The 26006-nt window shown below is 51.9% G+C and overlaps 2 protein-coding genes across 4 annotated transcripts; one reads left to right on the forward strand and one right to left on the reverse strand.

The window, feature by feature from the left end:
• Positions 1-3389: 3389 nt before the first annotated feature.
• Positions 3390-9935, reverse strand: LOC103665706 (CMRF35-like molecule 7). Of its 2 annotated transcripts, none has more exons than XM_008693722.2 (4): positions 9598-9935; positions 7906-8235; positions 6273-6399; positions 3390-3748 (listed from the first exon to the last, which is right to left on the reverse strand). In XM_008693722.2, the coding sequence occupies exons 1-4, from the start codon at positions 9635-9637 to the stop codon at positions 3730-3732; spliced, it is 516 nt and encodes a 171-aa protein (XP_008691944.1). In that variant the 5' UTR covers positions 9638-9935; the 3' UTR covers positions 3390-3729. The 2 variants fall into 2 exon arrangements, with proteins under 2 accessions (XP_008691944.1, XP_008691943.1); XM_008693721.2 differs by having other exon boundaries at positions 3390-3815.
• Positions 9936-17339: 7404 nt separating this feature from the next.
• Positions 17340-25645, forward strand: LOC121104963 (protein CD300H-like). Of its 2 annotated transcripts, none has more exons than XM_040640300.1 (4): positions 17340-17693; positions 21918-22275; positions 23420-23583; positions 24671-25645. In XM_040640300.1, exons 1-4 carry the CDS (start codon positions 17654-17656, stop codon positions 24760-24762), a joined length of 654 nt encoding a protein of 217 aa, XP_040496234.1. In that variant the 5' UTR covers positions 17340-17653; the 3' UTR covers positions 24763-25645. The 2 variants fall into 2 exon arrangements, with proteins under 2 accessions (XP_040496234.1, XP_040496233.1); XM_040640299.1 differs by having other exon boundaries at positions 17382-17693; positions 23327-23583; positions 24671-25626.
• The last annotated feature ends 361 nt before the right edge of the window (positions 25646-26006 follow it).

Here is a 26006-nt window from a genome sequence, read left to right on the forward strand (position 1 = left end):
GCATGTAGGAAACACAATGCAGGGCAGGAGAGGAGCTCATGATGTAGTTTATTCTTTCTCACACTTATTTTGAAGTATTCTAGTTTCTTTACCTTTCCATATAAATTTTAGAGTCAGCTTGTCTTGATCTACCAAAACAATCCTGCTGGGATCTTGATAGGCATTGTCCTAAACTTACAGATCGATATTGGGAAAATGGACATCTTTCCTATGTTGATTCTTCCGGTCCGTAAACGTGGTGCCTCTCACAATTTATTTAAATATTCCTTGGCTTCGGTCCCCAGACTTTTGTAAATCTTAGTATCTAGACGGGGCACTTGTTCTGCTAGATTTCTAGCCGGGTGTTTCTTCGTCTTGTCGAGCGGCTGTGACTAGTGACGTGTGCTGTGTGTTTCAATTCAGTTTCTACATGCTCGTTGCTAGAATAGAAATAGGACTGTGTGTGTGTAGGTGTGTGTGTGTGTGTGTGTGCGTTGATCTTTTATCCTGTGACTTGTTAAACTCATTTTTTAGTTCTAGCAGTTGGTTTTTGTTTCGTTTTGTTTTGGTTTTTTTTTTTGGTGGAATCCTTGGGATTTTCTACACAATTATGTCATCTGCACAAAGGGACAATTTTATTTCTTCCTTTCTAATCTGTGTGCTTTAATGGTGTTCTGGAAGCCCTAGGGAGCTGCCGGAAGGTCTTAAACACTCTCCATGCAAGACCTTCTGTTTTCTGGCATTTCTGCTTTTAAAAGAGAAACCGGAAGTGAAATTGTTCATGTTTAAATGTAGGCAACAAACTCCATTTAAAAAAATATTGTAAAACAAAATATTGTGACCCAAACAAAACAATATTCATAAGTTCATGCAATTCATGGACGCAGTCTGTGATCTGTGAGTCAGACAGAGAAATTGCAGAACATCGTCGTGTCTGGCTAGTATTTGCAACCTGGGGCCATCTGGTGCCCAGCAGGCTTGGGAACTGACCTTTCAAGGACACATATGGACTTGCAGGGATGCCATTTGGGCCAGCCCCAGGCTGGCTCTGGGGCAGATCCAAGTCTATTCCTGGGCCTTACGACTGGGCCTGGGGGCCTCAGCCCTTCCGGGCTCCATGTTCTTTAATGTGATGAAAAGTGCTAGATTAATATTTTTCCAGGGGCACCTGGGTGGCTCTGTCGGTTGGGCATCTGACTCTTGGTTTTGGGTCAGGTTGTGATCTCAGGGTCCTGGGATCAAGCCCCGCATGGGGCTCCCCACTCAGTGGGGCTTCTGCTTCTGCTCTCCCTCGGGCTCTGCCCCTCGGCTGTGCAAGTGAGGGCTCTCTCTCTCTCTCAAACAAATAAATATGTAAATCTTAAAAAAAATATTCTTCCATGTGGCAGTTCTAACATGGGACTGCAAATTTCTTGACACTCCTTTTACTCAGAGTTGGGGCTCTGTCCCCACCCTTTGAGTCTGGGTGGGCTGTGGCTGCAGCCAGTAGCCCAGAGCAGAGCTCCCCAAACTTTTTTCCGTAATTATCCTCCTAAGGAGTCTCTTTAGACATTTTCTTTTCCTAGAAGTGCACCCCCCCGTGCTATGAAATCTTAATACCAAAGATACACTGTATATGTCCATGTTCTATTGATCTGTCAATTAATTGATCCATCTACCAATCGATCATCTATGTTTTGTATACGAAAAGAGTAGCGTTCTTTCACCCTCCAAGAACCAATGCTCGTCCCCTTCGGAAGACCCGGATAGAGCCTGGTGACAGTGACCCTGTGTGACTTCCGAGGCCAGGCCAGGAGGAACCCCGCAGCTCCGTCCTCAGGCTCTCGAAACGCTGGCTCTGGGGGTCTCCCGCTCAGAATCCAGCGGCCACATGGAGAGGCTACCTGTAGGGTCTCGGGTCAACAGTCAGGACTGAGCTCCATGTTGGGTCACCCTGGCTCATGTTCCACATGTGGGCAAAGAAGCTTCCGGATGACGGCCGCACCCGGCCATGTGAGTCACCCCACCACCATTATGTCTTCCCAACTGCGGCCCCAGACATGATGGAGCAGAGACAGGCCATCCCCGAGTCAGCCCGTCGGCATTCCTGACCGCGGATCTGTGACAGGCCACAAGGAACATCTAAGCATGGATAACTGGACCGTTGGGCCTCTATCGTTCTAGGGTCAGGCAAGACGGAAAAGAGAAGCGTGCTGCTTCTGCCGTGGGCACGGCAGGCTGTGGGGGGGTTGCTGGCTGCTGCCAAGGGCCCCCTGTGACTCAGCCCTGCGGTGGGCTCAGCGGGCCGAGAGCGCCCATGCGGTAACACGCTGGCTGCTGGGCCTTGAGGTCTCGCCCTTTCCTGATGTGCGACCCAGAACCGTGTGGGCTGTAGGTGTCAGCATGGGGCGGAGGTGTTCCCCCCCAGGAGCTACCCGCTGAGGCAGAACGCCCGCCACCCCAACACACCCGCTTTGGCGGTGCCCCGACCACATTCAAAGGACAGCTTGAGCCAAAAAGAAACCAGCGTCTTTTCTAAGGCGCTCAGGAGAGGGACAGAGCGCCAGCGAAAGGTGGCTGGTGAATTTGCTTCAGAGAGGAAATGCTCCAGGACACAGAGCAGGTCACACAGGTCTGCTCAGTCTCCGAGACACTACAGACGACGACCTCGCTAAAAAGGAGCTCGGAAAACAGATACGGTTCCCCAAAAATGGTTCCAAAAATATGGAAACGAAAAGAGCAGAGCCCAGGAAGAATGTAAGTGGAAGAGAAAACAAACAAACAAACCCCAAAGAAGAAAACCTTTACTGAGGAAAAATATGTATACCTTTGAAAATTAAAAATGAAAAAGGCTTGTGTTGTTAGATTTTGGTGTGTGAGGGGGAGGAAGTTGAACATGAAGGGCCCAGCATTCTGGCTTGCCCTTGCTCTGCTGGGGGTGGGGGAGGGTGGGAGGGTTGGCAGGCCAAAGGTCAGGTCAAACCCAGGAGTGGGTGAGGGTGGGTCTGAGCTGGCCGGGGGACAGACAGCATCACAGGCATGAAGGGGACAGATCTGAGCCCCTCATTTGTCCCATCTGGATGGAGAAGTCCAGACTGTCCCTGGAGCCCTGCACCTGAAGAACCAGGCGGGCTAAGGGACAAGTAGAGGGACAGAAATGAACTCTTCTTGTGACCACTGGTGAATCCCCTGTCCTTGGAGACCACTGATGAAGCCACAGGGTCACGTGGATATTGACATTGTTTCAAAGCCCCTCCCCACCAAACACTCATGACTTACACAGGGAAAAAGAGTAACTTCAGGCAGTTGCCAGACACACTCTAATTCCAGTGCTGGGTTTAGAGTCACTTCTGACCCTCTAGGATGGACGGATCTTACTCTCACATATAAAACAATGAAAGAGTGTCCCAGTGAAATAATCTCAAAAGAGCCCAGGAAAGCCATAGATTTACTAGGAAACGTGCGGAGCAAACAGATGGGATGCGGGTCGGGGTGGTCCAACCTGTCTTCAGTCTTACGTTCAGGCGATTCTTCCTCCAGGAGACAGGGACGCAGCGGCAGCTGGAACATCTGGCCCATCAGGGTCTCTGGACACGTGCAACACTCGGAAGTCTTCTAGTTTAATTCTGGCTCTGTAGTTACTGGTAGGTCCGGAATTTTAAAACCCATCCTTGGCCAGAGTCCTGAACGCTGTGATAGTCCGTTATCCTCGGCAGAGCCACTCCAGGGTCACAAGGAAAAGAGGCACCAGGAGGATCCACACAGGTGAGATTACAGGTGCCCCTGAGGACTGAGGGTGGAAAGAGGACAAATCCTTTCCTTTCTCTGCTGCTACCGTGGAGGCCAGGGCTCCTGACCTGTGCAGAGCAGAGAAGGAGCCAGGGTTCATTCCTGAGGTCAGGACGAGGGGAGTCCCTACCTAACAGCGACCAGATCTCTCTTGGAGGTGCAACCCCTGCCCATTCCTGCTCAGAGGTCAGAGGGTGCAGGGGTGTTGATGGCGCCGGAGCTGGGCCTCTCCTGCTCAGGCTGACTCTATCCTCCCCCTGGGTCCCCCTGACTCCAGCTCAGCCACACCACAGTGCACACAGGACCACAGCAGGGACACCTGCACAAAGGTCAAGAGCACGAAGTGAAGGCTGCTAGCAGGGCCCTGTGCAGGGAACAGGGTGGCAGGATGAGCTCCCTCTTCAGGGGCAGCCCCAGCCCCTTCCTCCCTGACCTCACTCCTGAGCCCAGAGCTGCAGGAGAGGCAAGCCTTGCTCCCTGCCAGGGAAGCCCCTCTGAGGGCACAGCCGTGCTGCTCAGGGCTAAACCTTTAGGGGTCTCGCTGCAGCTTAGCCTGGGCTCCAGCCCCTCTGCCCCCTGATTTCATCCTGCTTTTTGGCTGCTCTCCCACAATTCCTCTCTACCTCACCTGCAGGCCAGCCAAGCTCAAGGGTTTGCCTTTGTCTCTTTTTCTCATTCTACTTGTGTCCTACCTTGTGTCAGTTCTGCCCAAATTTCCATCTCTGATCTATTATTACCTCTTTGAAGCGGAGGATGATTGCCCCACCCCTGTCCACCTGGCTGTTTACCTTCAGGGTTCTCCTGAGAGGGTCTCTTTCAGTTCTGATGCCCACGTGGTAGCACATATGCGGTGGACCCTCTCATACACCCTGTATAGTGGACACGGGGTCCAGGTGGACGATGGCCCTTGCTTACATGTGTCCCCCTGGTGGTCCGTCTCAGTATCCACGTGTCTGGACCCCTCACCGTAGGCGTCATGCCCTCCTGCACAAGCAGGGCCAGGACCCTGCAGGCCAGCCTTGCCCTGTGCTTCCACCTGCCTTGAGCATGATGGGTCATGTGGATATCACAGGTGGCTTTCTGGAAGGAAAGGGAGGGCATGCTGCTTGGCCCTTCCTCAAAATATCCTTAAACTACTGTGCTCTTTCCACAAGATCCACTGCCTGCGCGGCTGCTGTTCTGTCTCTTGCCCTGCAAGCTTCCTCCCATGCTCCTGGTCTCCTAAAAGTCCTGCATCCTCTACTCCCCACTCAGCAACACAACCCATCTCCAAACAGTCACCAGCAAGACAGAAGCTTGTCGTAGACCAAGTGCCCTGCCTCATTCAGAGGCATGACCGAACAAACTGTCTAGTGGGGCCCGGCTCCAAGGAATAGGTTCCTGGAGAAGGGAAGGAAGTTGGCCTGGAGCTGGAAGGGAGCTGGTGGAGGGTGTTTCTGGGGGGCGGGACCCAGGGAGGGAATGCACCTTCACCCTGGCCTCTGATGGGGCAACCTGGAGCAGTGTGTTTGCCCTTTGATAAAAGAGCTAATTGGTTGTCTTTGTATGATTCTTGAAGGGGGGGGGCTTCAGGTTGATGTCCCAGCCTCTCCTCCATGTTGGGAATGTGAGAAAGCAGGATTCCCAGCTTCCCACTCCTTCCCAGGATTTCCTTAGCACTCAGGGAGGGCAGGGCTGGATCCATGGACCACGTAATGGCATGTGACCTTCTGTGGGCAGAGTAACACTCCCCCTCAGAGATGTCCTAACCCCCAGGCCTGTGAATGTGTTAGGGTACATGGCAAGGGGGAGTTCATGATGCAGATAGAGTTACTACTGCCAACCAGCTGACCTTGAGATGGGGAGATTAGCCTGGGTTATCTGGGTGGACTTTACGTCATCACCAGTATGTTTACAAGTGAAAGGACAGGGAGAGCCAGTGTCCCAGTAATGTGGTGTGAGGAGGACTCGGCCACCGCTGCTGGCTGTGAGGATGGAAGGGGCCACAAGCCAGTGGGTGCAGGGTTTCTAGAATCTGGAAAAGACAAGGAAGGACGTCTCCCTTAGAGCCTCCAGAAGGAACCAGCCCTGTCGGCACCTTGACTTTCGCCCAGGGAGACTCATTTCAGACTTCTGACCTCCAGAACCATAAGATCATAAAACTGTTTCTGTCTTAAGCCACCAGGTTGGTAGTGATTCGCGTCAGAAGCCACAGGAAAATGAATACAGAGCACTTCCCTTCTGGCAAACTCGAGGCTGGAACCACTGACCCCGCTTTTGGCTTCTTGTGGGTCGGGAGGCAGGTGAGCAGGAGACCAGAGCCTTCTGTCCTGTAGCCCAGCTGAAGCCCTTTGTTAGGGAGTGGGGAGTAGGGAGCTCTTGAAGGGCTCAGAGGTATAAAGGAGGGGGCCCAGTGCAGACCTTGCTGATGCTCTCCTGCACAAGAGACCTCAGAGGGGCCAAGGGGGGTCCCTGACTGAGTGTCCTGAGGGGAGTGGTCACAGGGCAGGAGCGGGAAATTTCTGTTGGGGTCCGGCTTTGCTCACCTGCTGACGGGGTTGATCAGAGTCACAGGTTGGTTGCTGGTGATGCCCCGGGTAAGTGGAAACGAGGAATCCCAGCTGGCTGGTGTGGGTCCTGGCACAGGCTTGGGAGAGCCTGCTAGAACTGGTGCTAAACACACAGAGCACAGCAGGGCCGTGAGAGTGACGCAGTGGCTCCCATGGCCTTCTCCACTCCCCACCCCCAGGCTGAAGAAGCTTCTGTCTCAGCACCAACGCTCAGGCTCATTGGTCCGCCCTTGCATCTTTCTGGTTTCTCATCCCAAACATGCAATTACCATTTGCAGAGAAACACCAGTTCCTGTCTGGGAGGCACGTGGGGTGGGGGCTCGGGAGCAACTACGTTCAGCTCAATCTCAGTGTCCTGTGTGGCACAGCTAAGCACGTCAGAGCCACCTTCCCACCCCTGGAACTTTCCATCAGCCAGGCCAGCTCTTCTCTGAGTCTCAGCCTTGCCCGAAGCAGGCTGCGTGCCACCTGCCCTGATGCGCTATGACCCATGGGCTGGCTGGGCCAGGGTCCCCCGTGTCCTGAAGTCGCCCAGAGCCCGCAGCCCCTGCTGTCCCTTCGGGACCTTCCTGCCTCCCCGGGGCCTTCCTTACTGCACCAGGCCTGCCAGCGAAGCCTTGTCTGGTTGGAGGGTCCACACTCCAGATCTCTGGCCCCAGTTCCTCCTGCACTCTTGCACACATCCACCCACCCTTGTTGTCTTTTTCCAGTTGATCTCTGGAACATTCTACACCAGCATACCTGTCCACTGCACACATTCGCACAGCAGATTTGCATATGCTGAGTGTGAAGAGCCTTTCCCTGCTTATTAAACGGGGTAGTGAGTAGTAGAGATATTACTTCCCTAGTGTCTGTGTGTCTCTGTGTCTGTGTGTCTGTACGTTGGAGAGAAGACTGAGGGGTCCTGAGGGAGACTGTGCGGCGGGGGCCACACCTGACTCCTTTTCCAGGCCTGTCTCCAGGGAGGCCCTCGTGTCTCTGGAGCAGCTGCAGTGCAGCCCAGAGTCCCCTCCAAGGCTCAGAGGCAGCGAGAGAGGGGGTCCCTGCGCTCTGGTGGAGTCTGCCTTTCCTTCTCCCAGAAATGGGTTCAGAGTCCCTCCCCTGCTCCTTTGTGCTTATGAGTGTATGTGTGAGTGTGGGAGGGGAAGAAGGAGGGGCAGGGAGACAGTCTCTTGTCCTGTAGCTGAGACCATCAGTGTCACAGCTTTCTAGCACCCACTCTTCCCTACATGACTGACAAGGCCCCACTTAGTCTGGGGTGCACTGACGATGGACATGACCAGGAATAGAGGAGCTGCCTTCCCTGGACAAGCCTGTCCTCGTGGAGTCTCTGCTTCTCTGCTCCCCCTGGGGACAGCAGATGGAGACATGCAGAGATGTGGAGGCTCACTCTTTCTTCTAGTCTTTCCCAGACCTTGGTGCCCCCCATACTCACTTGCACACGCACACACATGCACAGACACACACACACACACACACAAACACACACACGTGTCGTCTCAGGCATGTTAAGAGACTCCTCTCCATCCTTTGGGAAGACAGAGGAACAGTCCTGACCCCTTTGTGGGTGGTACCAGGGCCCCGGAGCGCAGGAGGGAGTCGTGCCTACCTGGGTCGACAATCACAGATAATTTGTACACCGGGTCAACGCCAGTTCTCTCAATTCCACACCAGTAGGTGTCTGTGTCATCTTGACGGAGTTCCTCCAAGATCATGGTGAATGTGCGTCGGTTGCTATCGTCCTGGATGGACGCTCGGTCCTTCTTCACCAGTTCGTCTGTCCCAGCGGTTTTTACAAGGATTCTGCAGGAAATCCAGTTCTTCCCGCGGCACCACCACTTCTTGTAGGATTCCCATCCTGGGGTATACTCACAGTACGCCGTCAGTGTCCCCCCCTCCGTGCCTCTCATCAGCCCCTCCTGGCAGATGGAGAAGTGGCCTAGAAAACAGAAACCCAACATTCATGTCATCCTCCTTGAGCCCGGGGCTGGGCTGGTCACTGCTGGGGCGTTGGCACTGCCCTGAAGACCAGCCAGGAGCCTCTGGCCTCTGTCGAATCGCCACATCTGGCCTGTCCCTTCATCCCCTGCAGGATGGCTTTAGCTGTGCCCTCTCTTGGATGTCCCTCTGGGGCTCCTAACTGCCCAATACGGGGGCCTCTGCTCACTCATCACCTACTGACCACGACCCCTCCTTGCACTCTGCCAACTCCTGTGTCCGGCAGCACAGAGCCCACACGGCAGCCCCGGGTGTATTTCTGTATCCCAGAGCTGGTGAGATAGCGGGGTCCCCTCCCCACTCACCCCCGGCACTCTAACCCCCACACACCTAAAAACCCTCACTTCACCTTCCAAGTGGACACATGGCGTTGGACTAAGCCCACACACTCACACACACACACACACACACACACACACACACACACACACACACACTCACACAGGTGATTGCTTGTTATTTCACTACACACCTTGCTCTTCTGCATCTCCATACCTTTACACAAGCTGTTCCCTCTGTCTGGAATGTTCTCTTTTCTCTGCTTGAAGGAATCAAGCCTTTCTATTCATTCCTCAAGCCTCGGCTCAAACAGTGTCTCTTCTATGGTGTCTACCATTCTGCAGCCAACTGGGTCGCTCCTGGTGCCACCAGAGCACTTTCTCCCTGTCTCCATTGTTGTTCTTATGACACTGGAGGATGGTCTGGTCTTTGGCTCGTCCAGAGCAGAGACTCGGGCAGCCCAAGCTGTGGGGTTGAGCAACTTTCCAGAGAACGTGTCACACCCAGGTTTTGCTGCCTGTCTTCCTCCCTCTCCCCTGAGCTCTTCAGAAGAGAGGATCCCGGCTCTAGCTACACGTCGAGACCCATCGTGCAGGTTTGTAAATGATCCAGATGTCTGAACCCCACTTTGATGGAGTGGGTCTCAGCTGGAGCCTGAGCTTCTGGGCTCCTTCCAAGTTCCTCTGGAATTCGTGCATTTACATACGTGTGTATATATCTGTGTATTATGCGCCTGTCTAGCCTCTACCCATGCATCCACCCTTCAACTGTCTATCCATCTGTCTGCCAGGGTCGACAAGTAGTGCACTAGAAAACAAACACTATTTGTGTTATTTATTTTCATTTTCTTTCCCCAACACCTAATTTAGTAGTTGTCAGGTAACAAAAGTTAAAAAAAAATGTTTTTTAATGAATAAGTGTCTGGATTGAGTGAAAGGCTCTGCCATTTCCCCGGGGACAGACCCTGTGTGTGTCCCACCCTAGCCCTGCAGGTGCTCCGTCCTGAAGCCCCCACCCCACTCACCTTGGACGATGAGAAGGAGCAGAACTGGGAGCGGCCACATGTCCTGCTGCCTGGGTTGTCTCCCTGGTGCTCGGCTGATGCCCACAGCCCTCCAGGGACTGGAACTGAGCTCAGAGGCAACCTGCCTTCGCTTTCTTTAAATTAATGTTTATTTACTTTCTCTCATCTACTTCCCTTAATTTTTTTTCTTTTGTTACTTCCTAACTTCAAAATTAGGAGAAAAGCAGGGTCATTTTGGGAGTGTATGGTCTAGTGACGAGACGTGCCCTCCCCTTGCACTGGCGCCTCACCGAAGCATCCCCTGGGTCTGTCCCTGATGACCTTGTCTCAGGGGGCTCCCTGCCCCACTCTGTAGCACCACCCCCCGTCTGTGAGCACTTACTTCCTGCCACCCCCATCCTCCAGCCCAGTTCTGTGCTTTCATTGGGTACTGGCGCCTTGGTAGAGCTGTTTACCATGTTAGCAACTCCGATGTGCTCAAAATGCAATTTCTTGTCATCTACACGCCTAAAGTCAATCTGTCCCAACACCTGGTCCATGGGCCCAGGGCCTCCTCTCCACGTGCCTCCACCAGACCAGCCTTCCTAAGACAAAGCCCATGGGGTCTTCGTCCTGACACCTGCCACTCTCAGAAGCCCTTGCTGGAATGGGGGGATAGGAGGTGGAGCCGCCAAGGGTTTTGCCAGCAGTGGGTAAGGTGGTCCAGCTCCAGGGAGTGAAGAGGAGCAAGAGTTCCTGTCCCCTTCAAGGTCCTTCTAGCTGGACTAAGAATCAAATTGACATGAGACGGATTAACAGGAGAAAATCAATTTAATAGCATATGTTTGGGAAACAAACACAGACATGGCAGTCAGGCATAATAGGGTACACATGTCATCCTGAATTAAAAGAAGGGGGTAGGGGTTTGGAACTCAAAGGGAAGGAAAGTAGTTCACGGGAAGATGAGAATCAGTAAGTTTGGCAGTCAAATATTTGCTCTGCATGTAGTCGGGTTACTCAGATAAGATTGAGCCCTGGGTTCTGCAAAGACCCTGCAATCAAGATTCCTCTATGTAGTTAAGGGAGGGGTAAAAGTTTCTCTGGAGCCCAGAGGGTCTCGAGGGAGGGCCTTTAGCTCAGAATAATCTTCATGTCCAAGTGGCCCATCTTGGGGGGGCCTGTCTTCAGCCCCTAGACCTCTGTTTGTGTACACTTGTGAGGGCTGAGCCTTCTCCTACAATTGGGGGTCTCAGTGGATCCTGGGGTTTCTGCCTGAGGCAAAGAATTTATGAAGGGGTTGGGGGACAGGATCATTAGACTCCCCTCAAACTTTTCCCTCCCACCCTTTCTCTCTCAAGTTTTACTGAGGTGTAACTGGAATAAAAGAAACCATATCCTTTTAAAGTACACAGGTTGAAACTTTTTTTCAAATTTTACATGCGGTACAATTTTGTGCTGTGTTCAGTTCTGTGTTCAAGGCACACATCGCTTCAGGGAACCACCAGCACACATACAAAGCAATGCTATCACCCCCCCCCCCCCCGAATGGTCTTTAGCTAGGACTTCCGTTTCTCTAATGGCAGGCAGTCCAGCTGGTGAGGTTAGGACCTCAAGGGCTAACGTGGCTTCTGTGGACTGTGGTTCCCACGTGCGCTGCCTCAGCTTTCTGGAGCCTTCCTTGCAGGTGCTCCTCGGATGTGCCCCACATGCGCCCTCCAGTGGCCAGTCTGCGTCTGGGACGATCTTCCCCAAGCTCTCAAAGTGGGTGCTCTCTCCAGGGACTGATCAGGTGCGCACAGCAGGGGCGGGAGCCTGGGAGGTCTCGGGTCCGTCTCTTCAGGGGCTTCCTCTTCTCCATCCCCCAACACCATTCCCAGTTTTCAGAGCCTCCACCCCCTGCCTTCCTGGTCCTTTGGTTCGGAAACTTGGCAAGCTGATGCTTTTCCCTCCCCGTCTGCTGCGTACTTCCTGTGACTGGGTTTGCTTCCAGGGCCAAGCAGAGGGATGACAAAGAGAGAGAAGAGGCAGTGGTAGTTCCCCCCCAGGTTCTGGGACCCTAGCTCTTCTGGGCAGCAAGGACGCTCTTCCTTCTGTCGGCCCCCAGCGGCTGCAGGTGGAATTGCAGCTTCTGGCCTGAGGCTTGAGGGGATCTGGTGGGAGAGAAAGAAAACACAAACATCAAGAAAACTCCTGGAATCTGACCCCCTCTACCCTAGGGCTTGTTTTCTCTGCTCAGCCTGAGCTCTTAGGGTCCCCGCTGAGCGTGCGCTTTCAGGCTGTGAGCCGCAGGGTTCATGCTCAGGCAGGAAGACAGAGGAGGAAACATAAGCAGAAAACTCCCAGCTGCACTGCTCCTGTACTTGGTCTGCTTTCCTTCCCCAGTCTCCTGCTAGGGTTCATTTTGCAGGATGCTCGGGTAGCTGCTCCACATAATGTGTCTGTGTTCTTAGGTGCAGTCGGGGGAGAGGTCCGTGCAGCGTGATGACGTCATCTCACTCGAACTGGAAGCTCAGATACAGGGACGGATGTATTGTTAGAAGTAAGATGGTAATGTGGGGGTTGGTGTCCAGACAAAGTGTGGAGGGTGTCCCAGTGAGGGGCCTCTGGGCATGGGTGTCAGTGTCCGAGTAGAGTGAGGAAGCGCTCTCCAAGGAGACTCAGCCCAGGCTGGGGTGGCGGAATCCAAAAAGGGTGAGAAGGGCATCCACACAGGAGGCGGATTGGTGTAGGACTTCAAAGCCCACGAAGGGTGAGGCTGGGGGCAGGGAGGCATGGGAGGTTGGCATGGGTGTCAAGGAGGGGTCTGCGCCTTCCAGGAGAGTCTCTTCCAGGGAACGAGATACTGGTTCTTTGCACCAGAACTTAGAGTTCACCCTTCACTTCTCATACAGAAATGGCACACTCAGGGCTCCCCCTGTGGTGCCGACCACCTTCTGGCAGGTGCTCAGAACACAGAGAGCCTGGAAGACACAGCCTGGTGTCCTTCTCCTTACCCACACAAAGGAAAGGGCCTTTGTCACTTCCCAGGAGTGTGAGCTCCCACTGTGACGATAAAGCAGGTCCCACTGAGTCATTCCACAGTAGCCCCTGCCCCTGCCATTTATCATTGTCTTTATAAATCACATGAAACGTTCCCTGCCAGCCACTGCAGGGGGAAGACACCCTCACATCTCCTCTGAGCATCTCCTGATTCTGGACAAATGAGGCACAAGACACCATACAGGTCATTTAAGCACTTCCCTTCACACACAAGGAAGCAGGCCAGACAGAAGCCGCTTGTCCAGTGCCGCAGAGCCCCGGGCATGTGAGCCAGAATTGGAAACATGGTCTTCGATCCCAAGTCTGGCGCTGTTTCTGCCCACCCAGGATGTGCAAGGTTGGTTCTGTCTAATGAACAGTTATGTGTTGGTCTGCCCGCTTTAGGTTGGTTCCTCTTCCAAGACAAGCACGCAAATGTCCAACATAACAAATACGGCACAGACACCATGCTGGGCTAAGCTTTTCATCCTAGCACTCTTGGATCTGTTGAAATCCAGTTGAGGGCCCCCCTAAATCTCCTCCACCATTACTCTAGACTCTTGGAAAAACTTCTCAACTGGTGGGTCCTTGGCATCTTCCCTGATTAGGGCTTTGCCATATGAATTTTGCTGGGGGGGTGGTGGGACTACACAGACATTCAGGCCATGGCAGGTGAGTATAGACATCTTATAGTCTAAACCAGACTCTGATCTTCCTCCAAACACAGCCTTCCACATTTCTGTTCACTGCAATCTCATACCCCCAGCTGCTCAGCCCTGAACTTAGAGTGGCTCCTGATTCCTCTCTTGCCATATCTAATCTGTTAAGATATCCCGTTACTCTTTCTTCAAAATATCAATGTCCAGATTCTAACCAGGCTCCACTTGCCCACTGCTCCTGAGTGTGGGTCACCACGGACGGCTGGTCATTCACAGACTAACTGGCATCCCAGTTGTTGCTATGGCCCGTCCTCACCTAGACGGTCTACTCCCCACTCAATGGGAGGGACAACAGTGATAGGAAAACACGAGCAGGTTCCTGTCTCTTCCATGCTCAAAACCCTCCATGGCCCATACATCACTCTGCATTTCTCTCTGGCCTCTCTTTGGTCCTCACGGGCCTCCAGGTCTGCTCCCGATTCCTGGCTCCTGACCCCAGCCTCTGAGTGACCCGTCTTCCTGGCCACCGTCTCCTCCAGCCACAGGACAATAGCTCTTGAGGAGCTTTGAAGGGACCTGCACCCCAGCTGTCACTGCTGCCAGCTGGCCCACCTCGGTGGGGAGCTGGGACTCACGCTTTTGCCTTTTCCAGACTGCTGGCCTCTGAGTGGCCCTCGCACCGTGATGGTCACCACTGCAGGGGGATCTCTGAGCATGACCTATTGGCATGAGAAGGAATTCAAGACACTTTAACCAATACTGATGTGGAGAACCATGTCATCAGCCAAGGAAGACTGTGAAGACTTTGGGGAAAGAGGCGGTGGCAATCAGAGGCCACGTGTCCATCTTTGACCATCTTTGGGACCCGACCTTCACAGGTACCGTGGAGAACCTCCCTGAGGGTAATGCAGGAAGTGAATGTGTGAGATTAAAGCGAGTCCTCTCCTACTGTCAAAGTGACTGTTGATTTTCCCTGGCAAGTCCCTCCTTTGTGCCATCACCAGGGCTCATCTCGCTCTAGGGCCCACTGTGCATCCTGTTTAAAGTTAGTTCCTGGAAAGGGGAACCTTCTTACACTGTTGGTGGGAATACAAGCTGGTGCAGCCACTCTGGAAAACAGTATGGAGGTTCCCCAAAAAGTTGAAACTAGAGCTACCCTATGACCCAGCAATGGCACTACTAGGTCTCTACCCCAAAGATACAAATGTAGTGATCCAAAGGGGCACCTGCACCCCAACATTTATAGCAGCAATGTCCACAATAGCCAAACTATGGAAAGAGCCCAGATGTCCATCGACAGATGAATGGATAAAGAAGAAGTGGTCTATATACACAATGGAATATTACTCAGCCATCAAAACATATGAAATCTTGCTATTTGTAACCACATGGATGGAACTAGAAGGTATTGTGCTAAGTGAAATAAGTCAATCAGAGAACGACAATTATCACATGATCTCACTCTTATGTGGGATTTAAGAAACAAAATAGGGGATCATAGAGGAAGAGGGGGAAAAATAAAACAAGATAAAATCAGAGAGGGAGACAAACCATAAGAGACTCTTAATCATAGGAAACAAACTGAGGGTTGCTGGAGGGGAGTGGGGGGGATGGGGTAACTGGGTGATGGACATTAAGAAGGAAATGTGATGTAATGAGCACTGGGTGTTACATAAGACTGATGAATCAGTGAACTCTCCCTCTGAAACTAATAATACACTATATGTTAATTAATCGAATTTAAATAACAAAAATTAAAAAATAGAAAAGGTAATTCTAAGAGAAATTTAAAAGTTATAATTAGAATTTAGTTGCCATTTTGGGTTTAATATACTTTGTCATGACTTCTATTATATAATATTATGTTTATTAGCTGTCTATTAATATCTTGGAAGATAACAATCTAAGAGATTGTTAACACAAAAAAAATTAAAAATAAATAAAATTGGTTCCAGTCCAATTGCCACGTCCTCTGCCTATGGCCAAGCGTCTTGTCTGTGGCTAAAGAAATGAACCTCGGTTGGCTAAGCAGACCCCACGACCTCTTCCTGCCTTGACCTGAGACCCACAGGAAGCCATGAAGCCTGAATGCCCTGGAGTGAACTTCCACCTAAGCTAATAGAAACCTCCAGTCGCAGGTTTGCAATTCCTGCCACTTGTCCCTATGAGGGCATTATGCTACTCCATCCCATTGACGTCAGGGCTGGCCAATGAAGGAGGTGCCTAAGAGACATGAACCCCTCTAAACTGAAGCTCTGGGAGCCACTGTGTGGTTTCCCTCTTCCTGTTGCAGACAGAGGCTGCTCCTTCAGGCTGGGTCCCCAAGTGAAGGTGGCCCACTGCAGACATGTAACATGAGTGAGAGAGCAGCATCACTTAGAAAAAGCTGACCGATACAGCCCTGGGCACAACAGCCCTCTGTTTACCTGGAATGAAGGTGGAGAGAGGGCCTTTCTGGGAAAGTCTGTGGCTATGAATTGTCCCCTTCGCAGACTCAGAGACTACCTTCCAAGGGAAGAGTGTTTAACGGTGCTTCCTGCACCTGCCTCGCCCCAACGGGGCTCCTCCAGGGAGACTAAGGAGCAGGTGACCCTTTCCTTGTTCCCAGGGCTGTGAGCAGCTCTTGGGGGCTCTGTCCTTACAGGGCTGGTGGTGTAAGACGGGCAGTGGGCTCAGAGTGGCCTCTCACTGGCAGATGGCCGTCACAGGAAGGACAGATCTATCCCTAAGAAGCCTTCCTGAGCCGCCTAGGCCAATTGCCGATGGAACCATCTCTGGGCTCAAAGAGGGACACACACCCATGCCACACACACACTCACCTGCCCCCAACTGTATGCAGCTGGGGCGAGCTGGGAAGGAGGGGGTGAGTTTGAATCCTAGCCTGAGAGCAATCATGTAACTTGCCTAGGGTCACGCAGCTAATAAACAGCGAGGTGGAACTTTCTGGGGCACGTCACAGATCATATTTGAGGGGGAATGATTTTCCTTTAAGGTCATGTTGAAAAGAAAATCCTAATCCTCAGGCGAAATGTCACAAGGACTAGTGAGAAGACGGTACAAAAATGAATATGAATCTTTGTAGCTCTTCCCGTACCCAACCCCTAAGGGTTAACAAGGGAGCGATGGAGCCCAAGTAAATGGAAGCTAATGAAATGGAAAATCCTTCTGCTTCTAGCAAACTTCCTCCTTCCTAGCTCTGCCAGTTTCTGTGTCATCGTTGAGCACGTTGTGCAGGAAATGACCTTCCACCATAAGAGGGGAAGGTACACGCACACACACGCACACGCACACACACACTCATGCACACACACACAAAACATCAGAATATATAAGGTCTCCCAGTAGAGCAAAAAACAAGCAGGCAAGTTATTTACTGAAACATCCAGCTAAGAATGCTTGACAATGGGATCCCAGAATTTTAGGCTTTTCTATTTACGTGAATCTGAGTTCTTGGATAAGATAACTCAAATTTGTACCTGACTTTATAAGTCCTCTCAGGCTGTTTTGTGTCATTTGGCACATTTCTGGCCAAGTGCACCTGAGTTACTGAAACTTCAGTAGCCACAAGAATCTTGGGGCCCATTTAACCACATAGGTTAAAGGTGAGGTTTGAGGGTGGCTTGGTGCCAAAATGCTGGGCCCTGGTCAAGAGCACGTGACCAAGACAGGAACCCATTCAAGGCATCTGGGGGCTGGTGAGGCCAGACTGAGGGCTGGGGGTTGAAAAAGGCAGAGCCCACACCGAGAGGGGACCCAGCCTCACACTCTGCTCCAGCAAGAGCCAGAGACAGGGCCGGCGCATGGGGGTGCCCCTTCGTAGGCATGCCGGGCCCCCACTCAGAAGGGCTTGATTTAATGCTCCTTTGTCACTATCTTGAAATTATTGGGTTCTGGGACAAAGGCATTTCCATTTTGCCCTGGGCCCTGCAAATAGAGGGTCTTGTCCAGAGAAGGCTTGGTCATGCCTTTTCTTCGCAGGACTGCTCATGCCAGCCACATTAGCCACAGGGCATTTGCTATTCATAGATGGGGGGCCGGGGAGGGTCGGGGGGTTGCTTGGAAAATCTAGGTGGAAGTCAGTGTGACCGCCTGGCTGAATGGCACCAGGGTGTGTCAGCTGCGGGTGAAGTTATGGTAAGGGTGTCATCTCAGAGGGAACAGAAACAAGAACTGTGCATTCAAGTGTGCTTCTGACGACGAACTTCAGCAAGCCGTCTACTGACCACATGATGCCCTGAGCCCCTCGCTTCCCCCATTTTCTGAGCAGTGTGAGAAAAGAACCAAGAAGCTGAAGAAGGAAGCAGAGAAATGCCAAGAAAAGCAGAAGAGGAGACAGGGTCAGCGGGCCCTGGGCGAGAAGGCTCCAGCTGCAGCTGGAGAGACACCAGAGGGATGGGACCATGTGGTTGCCATCAGCTCTGCTGCTCTTCTGTGTCCCAGGTGAGCGGGGCTGGGCAGGTCAGGGTGACAGTGGTGTGGGGCAAGGCTGGCAATGGGGAAGGGAAGAGTTGAGGATACAAGCAAAGAGGGGAAGAGGTGAGCACGGAGAAGCCTCGACCAGGGGAAGAGGAGGAGTTATTAATGGTAAGATGAGAGCACACATGGAGCGCTAAAGAAATTGGCCACTTGAATCATCACTCCCACCATTCTGGAAATCAGGAATTCTGTCTTCTGCATCAGCTCTGGGGAGGAGAGCAGAAAACTAATACTAATTGGACTAACCACTGCACGACCCGACTTTCCCTGTAATCGAATCCAATTCTTATTGCAATCCTATGAAAACTAGAGACCAAGACACAGAGAGATGCAAATTATTTACTCTAGATCAGCTCATCGAAGGCAGCTTTCTTTCCAAGGTCATCACCTTTTTTTTTTTTTTTTAAATAATACGTTGGTCACTTAGTACATAAGCCCCCTTGTGAATAGGCATTTATGTATCCCAGGTGCTGACATAGGCCCCCATGGGGGGCCCTGTGTCTCTGACAGGTCTGGCCTGGCCCGGGGGCGGGGGCGGGGGGGGGGGCTGCACTCTGAACCCCCCCGCCTCCCCCAAAGGTGACATGGCTGGAGACTTGTGGACATCCAACTCTGAGAGTTCCCATCAACACAGTTTCTCTCTTTTTTGTTTTGGACACTGGAAGGAAAATAAGTTTATTACAAGTGGGGGGAAAAGTCAAGACAACTCACCAGTTTGCTCTGGTCCTATGCAAACACAAATGTAGCAATTAGAATACAAAGTAATCTGAGGTCAGAGCCAACTTTCAGAGCCCAAGCAGGAAAAAATCTGTATTACATTAATTCCCATTTCCCCTCCCTTCTAGCTGTATTAATCAAGGTGCACCAAAACCCTTAAAAATATCACTCCCAAAATAGGACACTAAAATTCAGAACATAAAGATACTCTGCATGATAAAGCTGACTGACCGATCTTAGACTTTTAAACCTTAACCAACTTTAAATAACAATGCTTTAGTTAAGTGACTAAATTAAAAAATAAATTTAAAAAATAAAGCACGTTTAAAACACCAAGTTTTGGTGACCAGGATAGGTAAAGTAATTTTATTATAAATTTGAGGATCTAAAAAGTAATTTGTTACATTTACAAAGATAAATCTGGCCCGTATCAAGCATGTCTGTCGTGCACAGTGACACGGGGCTTCTCGGGCAGGAGAAGACACACACAGCCCCACTGCCCTTCAGGGATGGGACCAGCCAGACGAAAAAAAAATTATACTGACTCAGAACTAGGTCACACTGATGAGATCAGTTTGGTTTACACTCTGGCATTGGGACGGCGAAGGTTCGGGATAGAAGTCTCATTGAAGGTTGCCTCCAGCAATGCAAGCGTCTCTTTTCCTACTTTTTTTTTTTTTTAAGATTTTTTATTTATTTATGTGACAGAGAGACAGCCAGCGAGAGAGGGAACACAAGCAGGGGGAGTGGGAGAGGAAGAAGCAGGCTCATAGCGGAGGAGCCCGATGTGGGACTCGATCCCAGAACGCTGGGATCACGCCCTGAGCCGAAGGCAGACGCTTAATGACTGCACTACCCAGGCGCCCCTCTTTTCCTACTTTTTATCTCAATGATACGGAGGAGACTTTCTGTAATTAAGGAGAGTTGTGATTCAATTGGTCTGTAAACCTGAGTCTGAAAATGCATAGGAGCTGGTTGACCAGTAAGAAGACCGACGCCAGGCAAAGGGAAAACACAGAGGCCGGGGTTCTAGACCGTGACAGTCCAGCCACAGAGGTGCTGCGGGCAAGTCATGACAAGCCCAGCAGGGGGGCCATTCACACAAGGGCCAGAAGAGACCTCAAGCTAAGCCAGCGTCCTGCTTCTAAAGGAGATAAATGTGTCTAGCCAGTTACTTGCCCTTGCACTCAGAGGATGGAACCCGAGGTCTCTTTTACTTTGTAATGATGTTTTTAAGATTACTAAAGGCAGCATCTTTGAAGTCAGAGCTGTAGGAAGCATCGGGGGCTTGTGGGGTCCGGAGCAATCACGGTCCGGGGCAGGAGAGGAGCGAGCAGCACCCAGAGGCCGCTGAGACAGAGGGGAGAGCACCCTGGTGCTTCAGGGGATGAGTTTACTCCCAGGGGCCATTAGGCAATGCCAGTTGACAATTTTGGCTCTCGCCACTGGGGGAAGGGCGCTGCTGGTAATTAGTGGGGGAGGGGCCAGGGGTTTTGCTGAACGTTCGACCGTGCACCTGGGAGTCGGGACTTTCTTTTCCAGAGCCTGGTGCGCAGGAAGCTTGCTGTGGGGGTAGAGGGTGGGGTGGGGGGACACGGGACTGGCTCAGGTTCAAGGTCTGGGTGTAACAGAGCATTCCTGACAATGTTTTCTCATCCAGCCCTGAGGAAGCAGCCCCACATGTTCAAGGCTGGGGCTTAAGCAACTGAAAGAGGAAGCAAAGTGGGAACCTTGCCCTGAAGGGTCCACCCACCCCCACTCAGGTGCCCCTATAGCCTAACCCCAGTTGGGAGCAATTGTATAGAGAAGATTCCGTGTTGTTGCCCCCATGGCCCCCAGCCCCAAGTCTGTGTCTGGAGGACCTCAGGCTGGGGCATTTTGCTCCCTTGAGCACGGATCCTCAACCTCCCCACTGCTGACGATGGGCCTGGATCATTCTGTGTCGAGGGACTGTCTTGTGCCCTGTAGGACGCTTTGCAGCATCCCTGGCCTCTCCCCACTGGATGCCAGTAGCAGCTGACCACCCCTCAAGCTGTGACAACCAGAAATGTCTTCAAACATTGCCGAATGTCTCCTGGGGGGGGGCACTGTCACCCCCAGTTGAGGGCCACTGCTTTGCAGACTGTGGGTGGTTAGACAGACAGCCTTGTGATGGCGAATATCGGTCAGTGGGCCACTTGAGCTTGCTTTCTGGGAAACGCAGTGAGAAAATGCAAGGTATTTAGAATGAAGAAGCAAAAAATTTAATTTCTCTTCTAATTTTAGAATAAAAAACAGGAAAGCCTCATATTCTGTGGATGACAATGTATTGCCTGGATAGGTGGATGGAGGGAGGGAAGAATGGATGGATGGGTGGACAGATGGATAGACGGACAGACAGAAGGATGACAGGTAGGTAGAGGACATGCACAATTCTTTTTCAGAAGTTTGGCATTAGGTATCCCTTTGCCCTGGGTTACCACCCTTCCTTGCTAAGAGCAGGTCAGACAATAGCCATGCCTTGGAGTGATGAGGACCGTTCAGGTGTCTGGGGCTGGCATGGCTCTTCAGGCAGGAAGCACAGAGTTTAGGAGGCTGCGTCCTGATTATTTAAAACTGGGGCCTCCAGGGTGACTGGAGGAGGGAGGACAGTGTCAAAGCCTTGGAGGTGGCGCAAGAGCTAGAGATGAGGCCCAGGGCGTGCCAAGGTTGGTGGGTGGCTGCCGAGGGGTGGGGGAAGGAGCAGCGTGGAGCAGGGAGTCCCTGAAGATGTTAGGTGATGGCAAGTGTTGCCAAAGGATTCTGTCCTGGAAGGAAAATCCAAGTGCGTTTATCCTTAAATCATAGCCAAAATGAACCCCTTCCTGATGGCCTCTTTATACCCCCTGGCCACTCCCATCTCCCGTGTGACATAGACCTTGAGCAAGAGGTTCCACCCGAACAAGAGGGGTTATAAGCTTGGGGTCTACAGATGATCATATGGGAAGGGGACCTGCCAGAAAGAAGCTGATGGCTTCTTCTAGCTCTCAATACTGCTCTTCGTCTGGCCTTCCTTGGTTCCCATTCTTGTTTCCTGTTTCCTATTCCATCTGCCTGTTCATCCACGCATCCGTCCATCCATTTATCTGGAGTATACTCAGTGGCGTCATCAGTTCTTGGTGATGGACGAGCACAACAGCTGTTTTCTCTCATGACTGATATATCTGGGAACCCAGAACCTGTCTGGGGCCACCCCAAATCTCCCGCTCCCCCCACATTCTAAGTTGGCTGAGCACACACAGGCTGGGCATGGCCTCTAGAGTCTCAGAATCCCACACCAAGCATCTCCTCGGGTCTCCCCCCTTGTGTCTGCCAACAGCCCATACCTCCCTGGTTCCTACCCCTCCCCCCTCCAGCCTCAGGGTGACATCTGGGCTTCCAGGGGACCTGACCCCTCAAGGCCCCTCCAGCCCAGGCTCTTCAGGTGAAGAAAACATTGATGGTGTCTTTCAGGCTCTTTGTCTCTGAGTGGCCCCAGCACTGTGATGGGCACCGTGGGGGGATCCCTGGGCGTGCAGTGTCGGTACGAGGAGAAATACAAGACTTTTACCAAATACTGGTGCCGGCAACCATGCCTGCCACTTTGGAACCAGCTTGTGGCCACCGGACGGTCTGAGGAAGAGATGAGGAGTGGCCGCGTGTCCATCGTGGACCATTCTGGAGACCTCGCCTTCACTGTGACCTTGGAGAACCTCACTGCAGCTGATGCAGGAAAGTACAGGTGTGGGATCGCAACAATAATGCACGAAGAAGGACTCCATGGATTCCTGCCTGACCTCTTTTTCCAGGTTCAAGTGTTTGTGTCCCCCAGGTAAGACCCTGCTTTTCTCCACTGCCACGGAAGACGGGATCTGAGCTCATCCCTGCAGAGCACTGGAGGAAATCTCAACTCAGGAGAAAAGAATCAGGCCAGGTGTTTGGGCCTCAGAGACTCAGGGCCAAGTGGGCTGGGTGGGTGTGAGTGCGTGGGAAATGTGGGTGCATGGGAGTGTGCACGAGTGTGAAAGAGCATGCCTGTGCATGCGTGTGTGAGAGACTATGTGTGCAAGCCCATGAGAATGAGGGAGGGTGTGAGTGTGACATCCTGCCGCTAGCCCAGGTCCTGATAAGAGCTGCGGGCCTCTGGAATTCTGAGGCTGGTGTGGATATGGAGGGCCCTGGGACATGTGTCTCTATCAGGACCAGGGGCTTGTGCTGCCCTCCTGTCCTCACAAAGTTGTGTGTCCCTGTTTTCTGACTTCCCTGACTTGATCTCTGCAGTCTTCTGGCAGGGTGGACAAGGAAGGGGGGCTGCACGGCTGGGGGTGGGACCTGAGGCCTATCTCCTGTGCCAACATACAAACATTTCTGTTTCCAGTGAGATGAGGGACGCTGAAGTGCTTAATGGGGAAGGCGATGCTTCTCTGGTCCTGGATTATGATATGTCCCCCTGCAGAGCAGATTGGGATGGTGTTGAATGGGGATATGCCACACTCTGCCAGGCCTGGGTCTGGCTAGGGGGAGATGGTGGTCCCAGAAGCTCTGTGCAGCCCCTTCCCTGGGTTCCCTCTGCTTTGTGAAGTCTCAGAGAGTTTCTGGAAGCCAGAACCTCCTGGGTCCCCTCATCTCCCTTTCTCTCCGTTCCTCACCACCACAACCTCAGGTGTCTGCTGCGTCCTTATGCTCAAGGTCAAGACTTGAGCTGAAGGACAAGATCTGGGGTCCTGAGCAAGGGGCTGTTTGGCCTGGTACCAATGAGCTTTGATGCCGATATTGACTTTTGAGACCACAGGACCTGGGCACAAAGGCAGATGCAGGAAAGACAGAACCGGGGCCTCCTGTCCCGGAGGAAACTCCTGCCCATCCCTGCGTCCCTCCCACAGGTCCCCACTCGGCAGCGTCCACTTCCTGCTCCTCATTCTCCTCAAGGTGCCCCTGTTTCTGATGATGCTCAGTGCCGTCCTCTGGGTCAACAGGCCTCAGTGGGCAGTTTGTGGGACATGGAGTCGGCCTGCTGAAGACAACCTGCAGCCCTCCTTGCCCGTCCATACCCTGTCCAGAGACACCGCCGCTCAGACTAGAGAAGGAAGAACTTCGGACCCCAACCTTCTATCTCTTCTGACCTTGTTGCCAAAAACTGGTAAATAAAAAAAAAAAAAGCTTGAAAAAACGCAATAAAATATCTCACACACACGTGTGCGTATACCGTAGACGTGCATAGGGCTTGGCTGGGAGAAGGGGGAAAACATTCCCCAGGACTCCTAACGTCCCAACAGACAGCGCCAAGCACAGCCTGGTTGGCCAGGGGAGCCCAAGGCGAGGGAGGGCCTGCTCTTTGGTGACCTTGCCCTCCTGAGAACCCCCAGTGCAGCCTCTCAACTCAACATTCCTTCCTTTCTCCATCCACTCACCAAACAGTCACCAGGAGCCTGCGTAGCGCCGGGCTTGTGTCTAGGTGCTGGGGATACAGCGGTCAACAAAACTCGGGCTTTCTATTCTGAAGGTGATTTCAGAAACTAAAGAAATAAAGAATATCGGTTTATAAGAAGTGTCATGAAGAAGAATGGATGAGAGTTCAGAGGATGGGGTGACAGTGGACAGGGAGAGCTTCATTATTATTATTATTATCATTATTATTATTATTATTTTTATTACTATGTTCAGTTAGCCACTGTATTGTGCGTCTTAGTTTTTGATGTAGTGATCAATGATTCATTAGTTACGGATCACACCCCGTGCTCATCACAACACGCGCCCTCCTCAATACCCATCACCCGGCTGCTCCATTCCCAGCCTCCCCTCTGAAAGCCTCAGTTTGTTTCCCGGAGTCCATAGTCTCTCATGGTTCGTCTCCCCCTCTGGTTCTGCCCCCCGCCCTTCATTTTCCCTTCCTTCTTCTAATGTCCTCCCTGCTATTCCTTATGTTCCACAAATAACTGAAACCATAGGATAATTGTCTGTCTCTGCTTGACTACTGAGCATTTATCCCAAAGATGTAGATGTAAAACTTTTTTACTTTAATTCAATTAATTAACATCTAATGTATTACTAGTTTCAGAGGGAGAGAGTTCACCGATTCATGAGTCTTATGTAACACCCAGGGCTCATTACACCCCGTGCCCTCCTTAATGTCCATCACCCAGTTACTCCATCCCCCACCCCACTCCCCTCCAGCAACCCTCAGTTTGTTTCCTATGATTAAGAGTCTCTTATGCTTTGTACAATAGGCATTTCTAGTTCCCAAGTCCTGGATGAGAAGGAAGGTAACAACCAGAGGACACCTCCTGCAGTTCTTCAAGCCACCAAAAGATGGCGATAGTGGCCACTTGCAGAACTTCTGGGCAGACTCTCTTCAAGGGATTGAAAATAATTCTGCTCTAAGGGGATTGCTTCTCAGCTGCTGAGTCCCTCCTGGCTGATTCATTACTCTGATCCTGGCCACCCCCGGGGTTAGAACTAGACCCACTGCACCCTGATGACCTTTCCTCCCCAGGCTGAGTTCCACAGCCTGCCTCACTCCCCAAGCCCCATCCTGTTCATCAGCCTGAGCTGGTGGCTTAGGAATCCCTGTGTCTCCCTTGGGGCCAACTAGAGGGGGACCCAACATTCACAGGTGCAGAGCTCAAGGCGCAACCAGGGGTCTGGATTCCCGAGGGTAGTTCAGATTGGATTAGTCGGGGCCCTACCACCTGTGCCCGGGAAGGGGCTAGAACCAGGCAGAAAGACAGGGCACGTGTGACTCCAGCCCAGGGCTTCAGCTTTATTGAAGCAGCACCCACACGGCTCCTCTGGGTTCTTTCCCCCTGGAAGAGGGAGAGAGAGCCGGTGCCCCCTACTGAGCGTGGGCAGCTGGCTTGGATCTTGGTGTGGTGACAAAGGACAATGCAATGCTTCCTCTAATTGCCCAGGAGTGAGGGAAGCAGCTCTCTCAAGACTCACTATGACCAGTGCCAGCAAGGTCTGAGGAAAGGAGGTGGAGGGGATGAGAAGCAAGGAGACAGAGGTGCCAGGACCAAGAGAGATGGGCAGGAACGGGCAGGAGGTTGGGGTGGGAGGGTCTATCCTGCAGCGCAGGGAGAGAGGGCTGCCTTTTGCTTCTGGCCTGGCATCCCATGAACAGCCTCAAAAGTCGTCTCTAACATTATCTCCTAACTGAATTATCTGTACAATCAGGGCTGCACTGACATACATGTTTATCCTACTATTTCTACGTGTGTTTTCTTCCTACCAAACCACAAATAAATTGACATTTTAATTCAGGCATCATTTTTATAACCTAATTAATTAAGCCTTATGATCATTTCTATATCGAAAACTTGATTCATGAGCTTTACACATTTCAAATACACTATATATATATATATATATATATATATATATATATCTCAGCATCTCTCGAGCCCTGGTGCACACGGCCCAAGGGCCTCTGCTCCTCATCCCCTTCTACTCAGAGCCTCAACAGATTGGCTGAGGCCCGCCCACCCCAGGGAGAGCAACCGACCTCACTGAGTCCATGGATTCCAATGCTCATCTCATCCAGAAACATCCTCCCAGACACACCCA

The sequence above is a fragment of the Ursus maritimus genome, unplaced genomic scaffold, assembly GCF_017311325.1.
Source record: "Ursus maritimus isolate PB19 unplaced genomic scaffold, ASM1731132v1 scaffold_24, whole genome shotgun sequence".
NCBI lineage: Eukaryota > Metazoa > Chordata > Mammalia > Carnivora > Ursidae > Ursus > Ursus maritimus.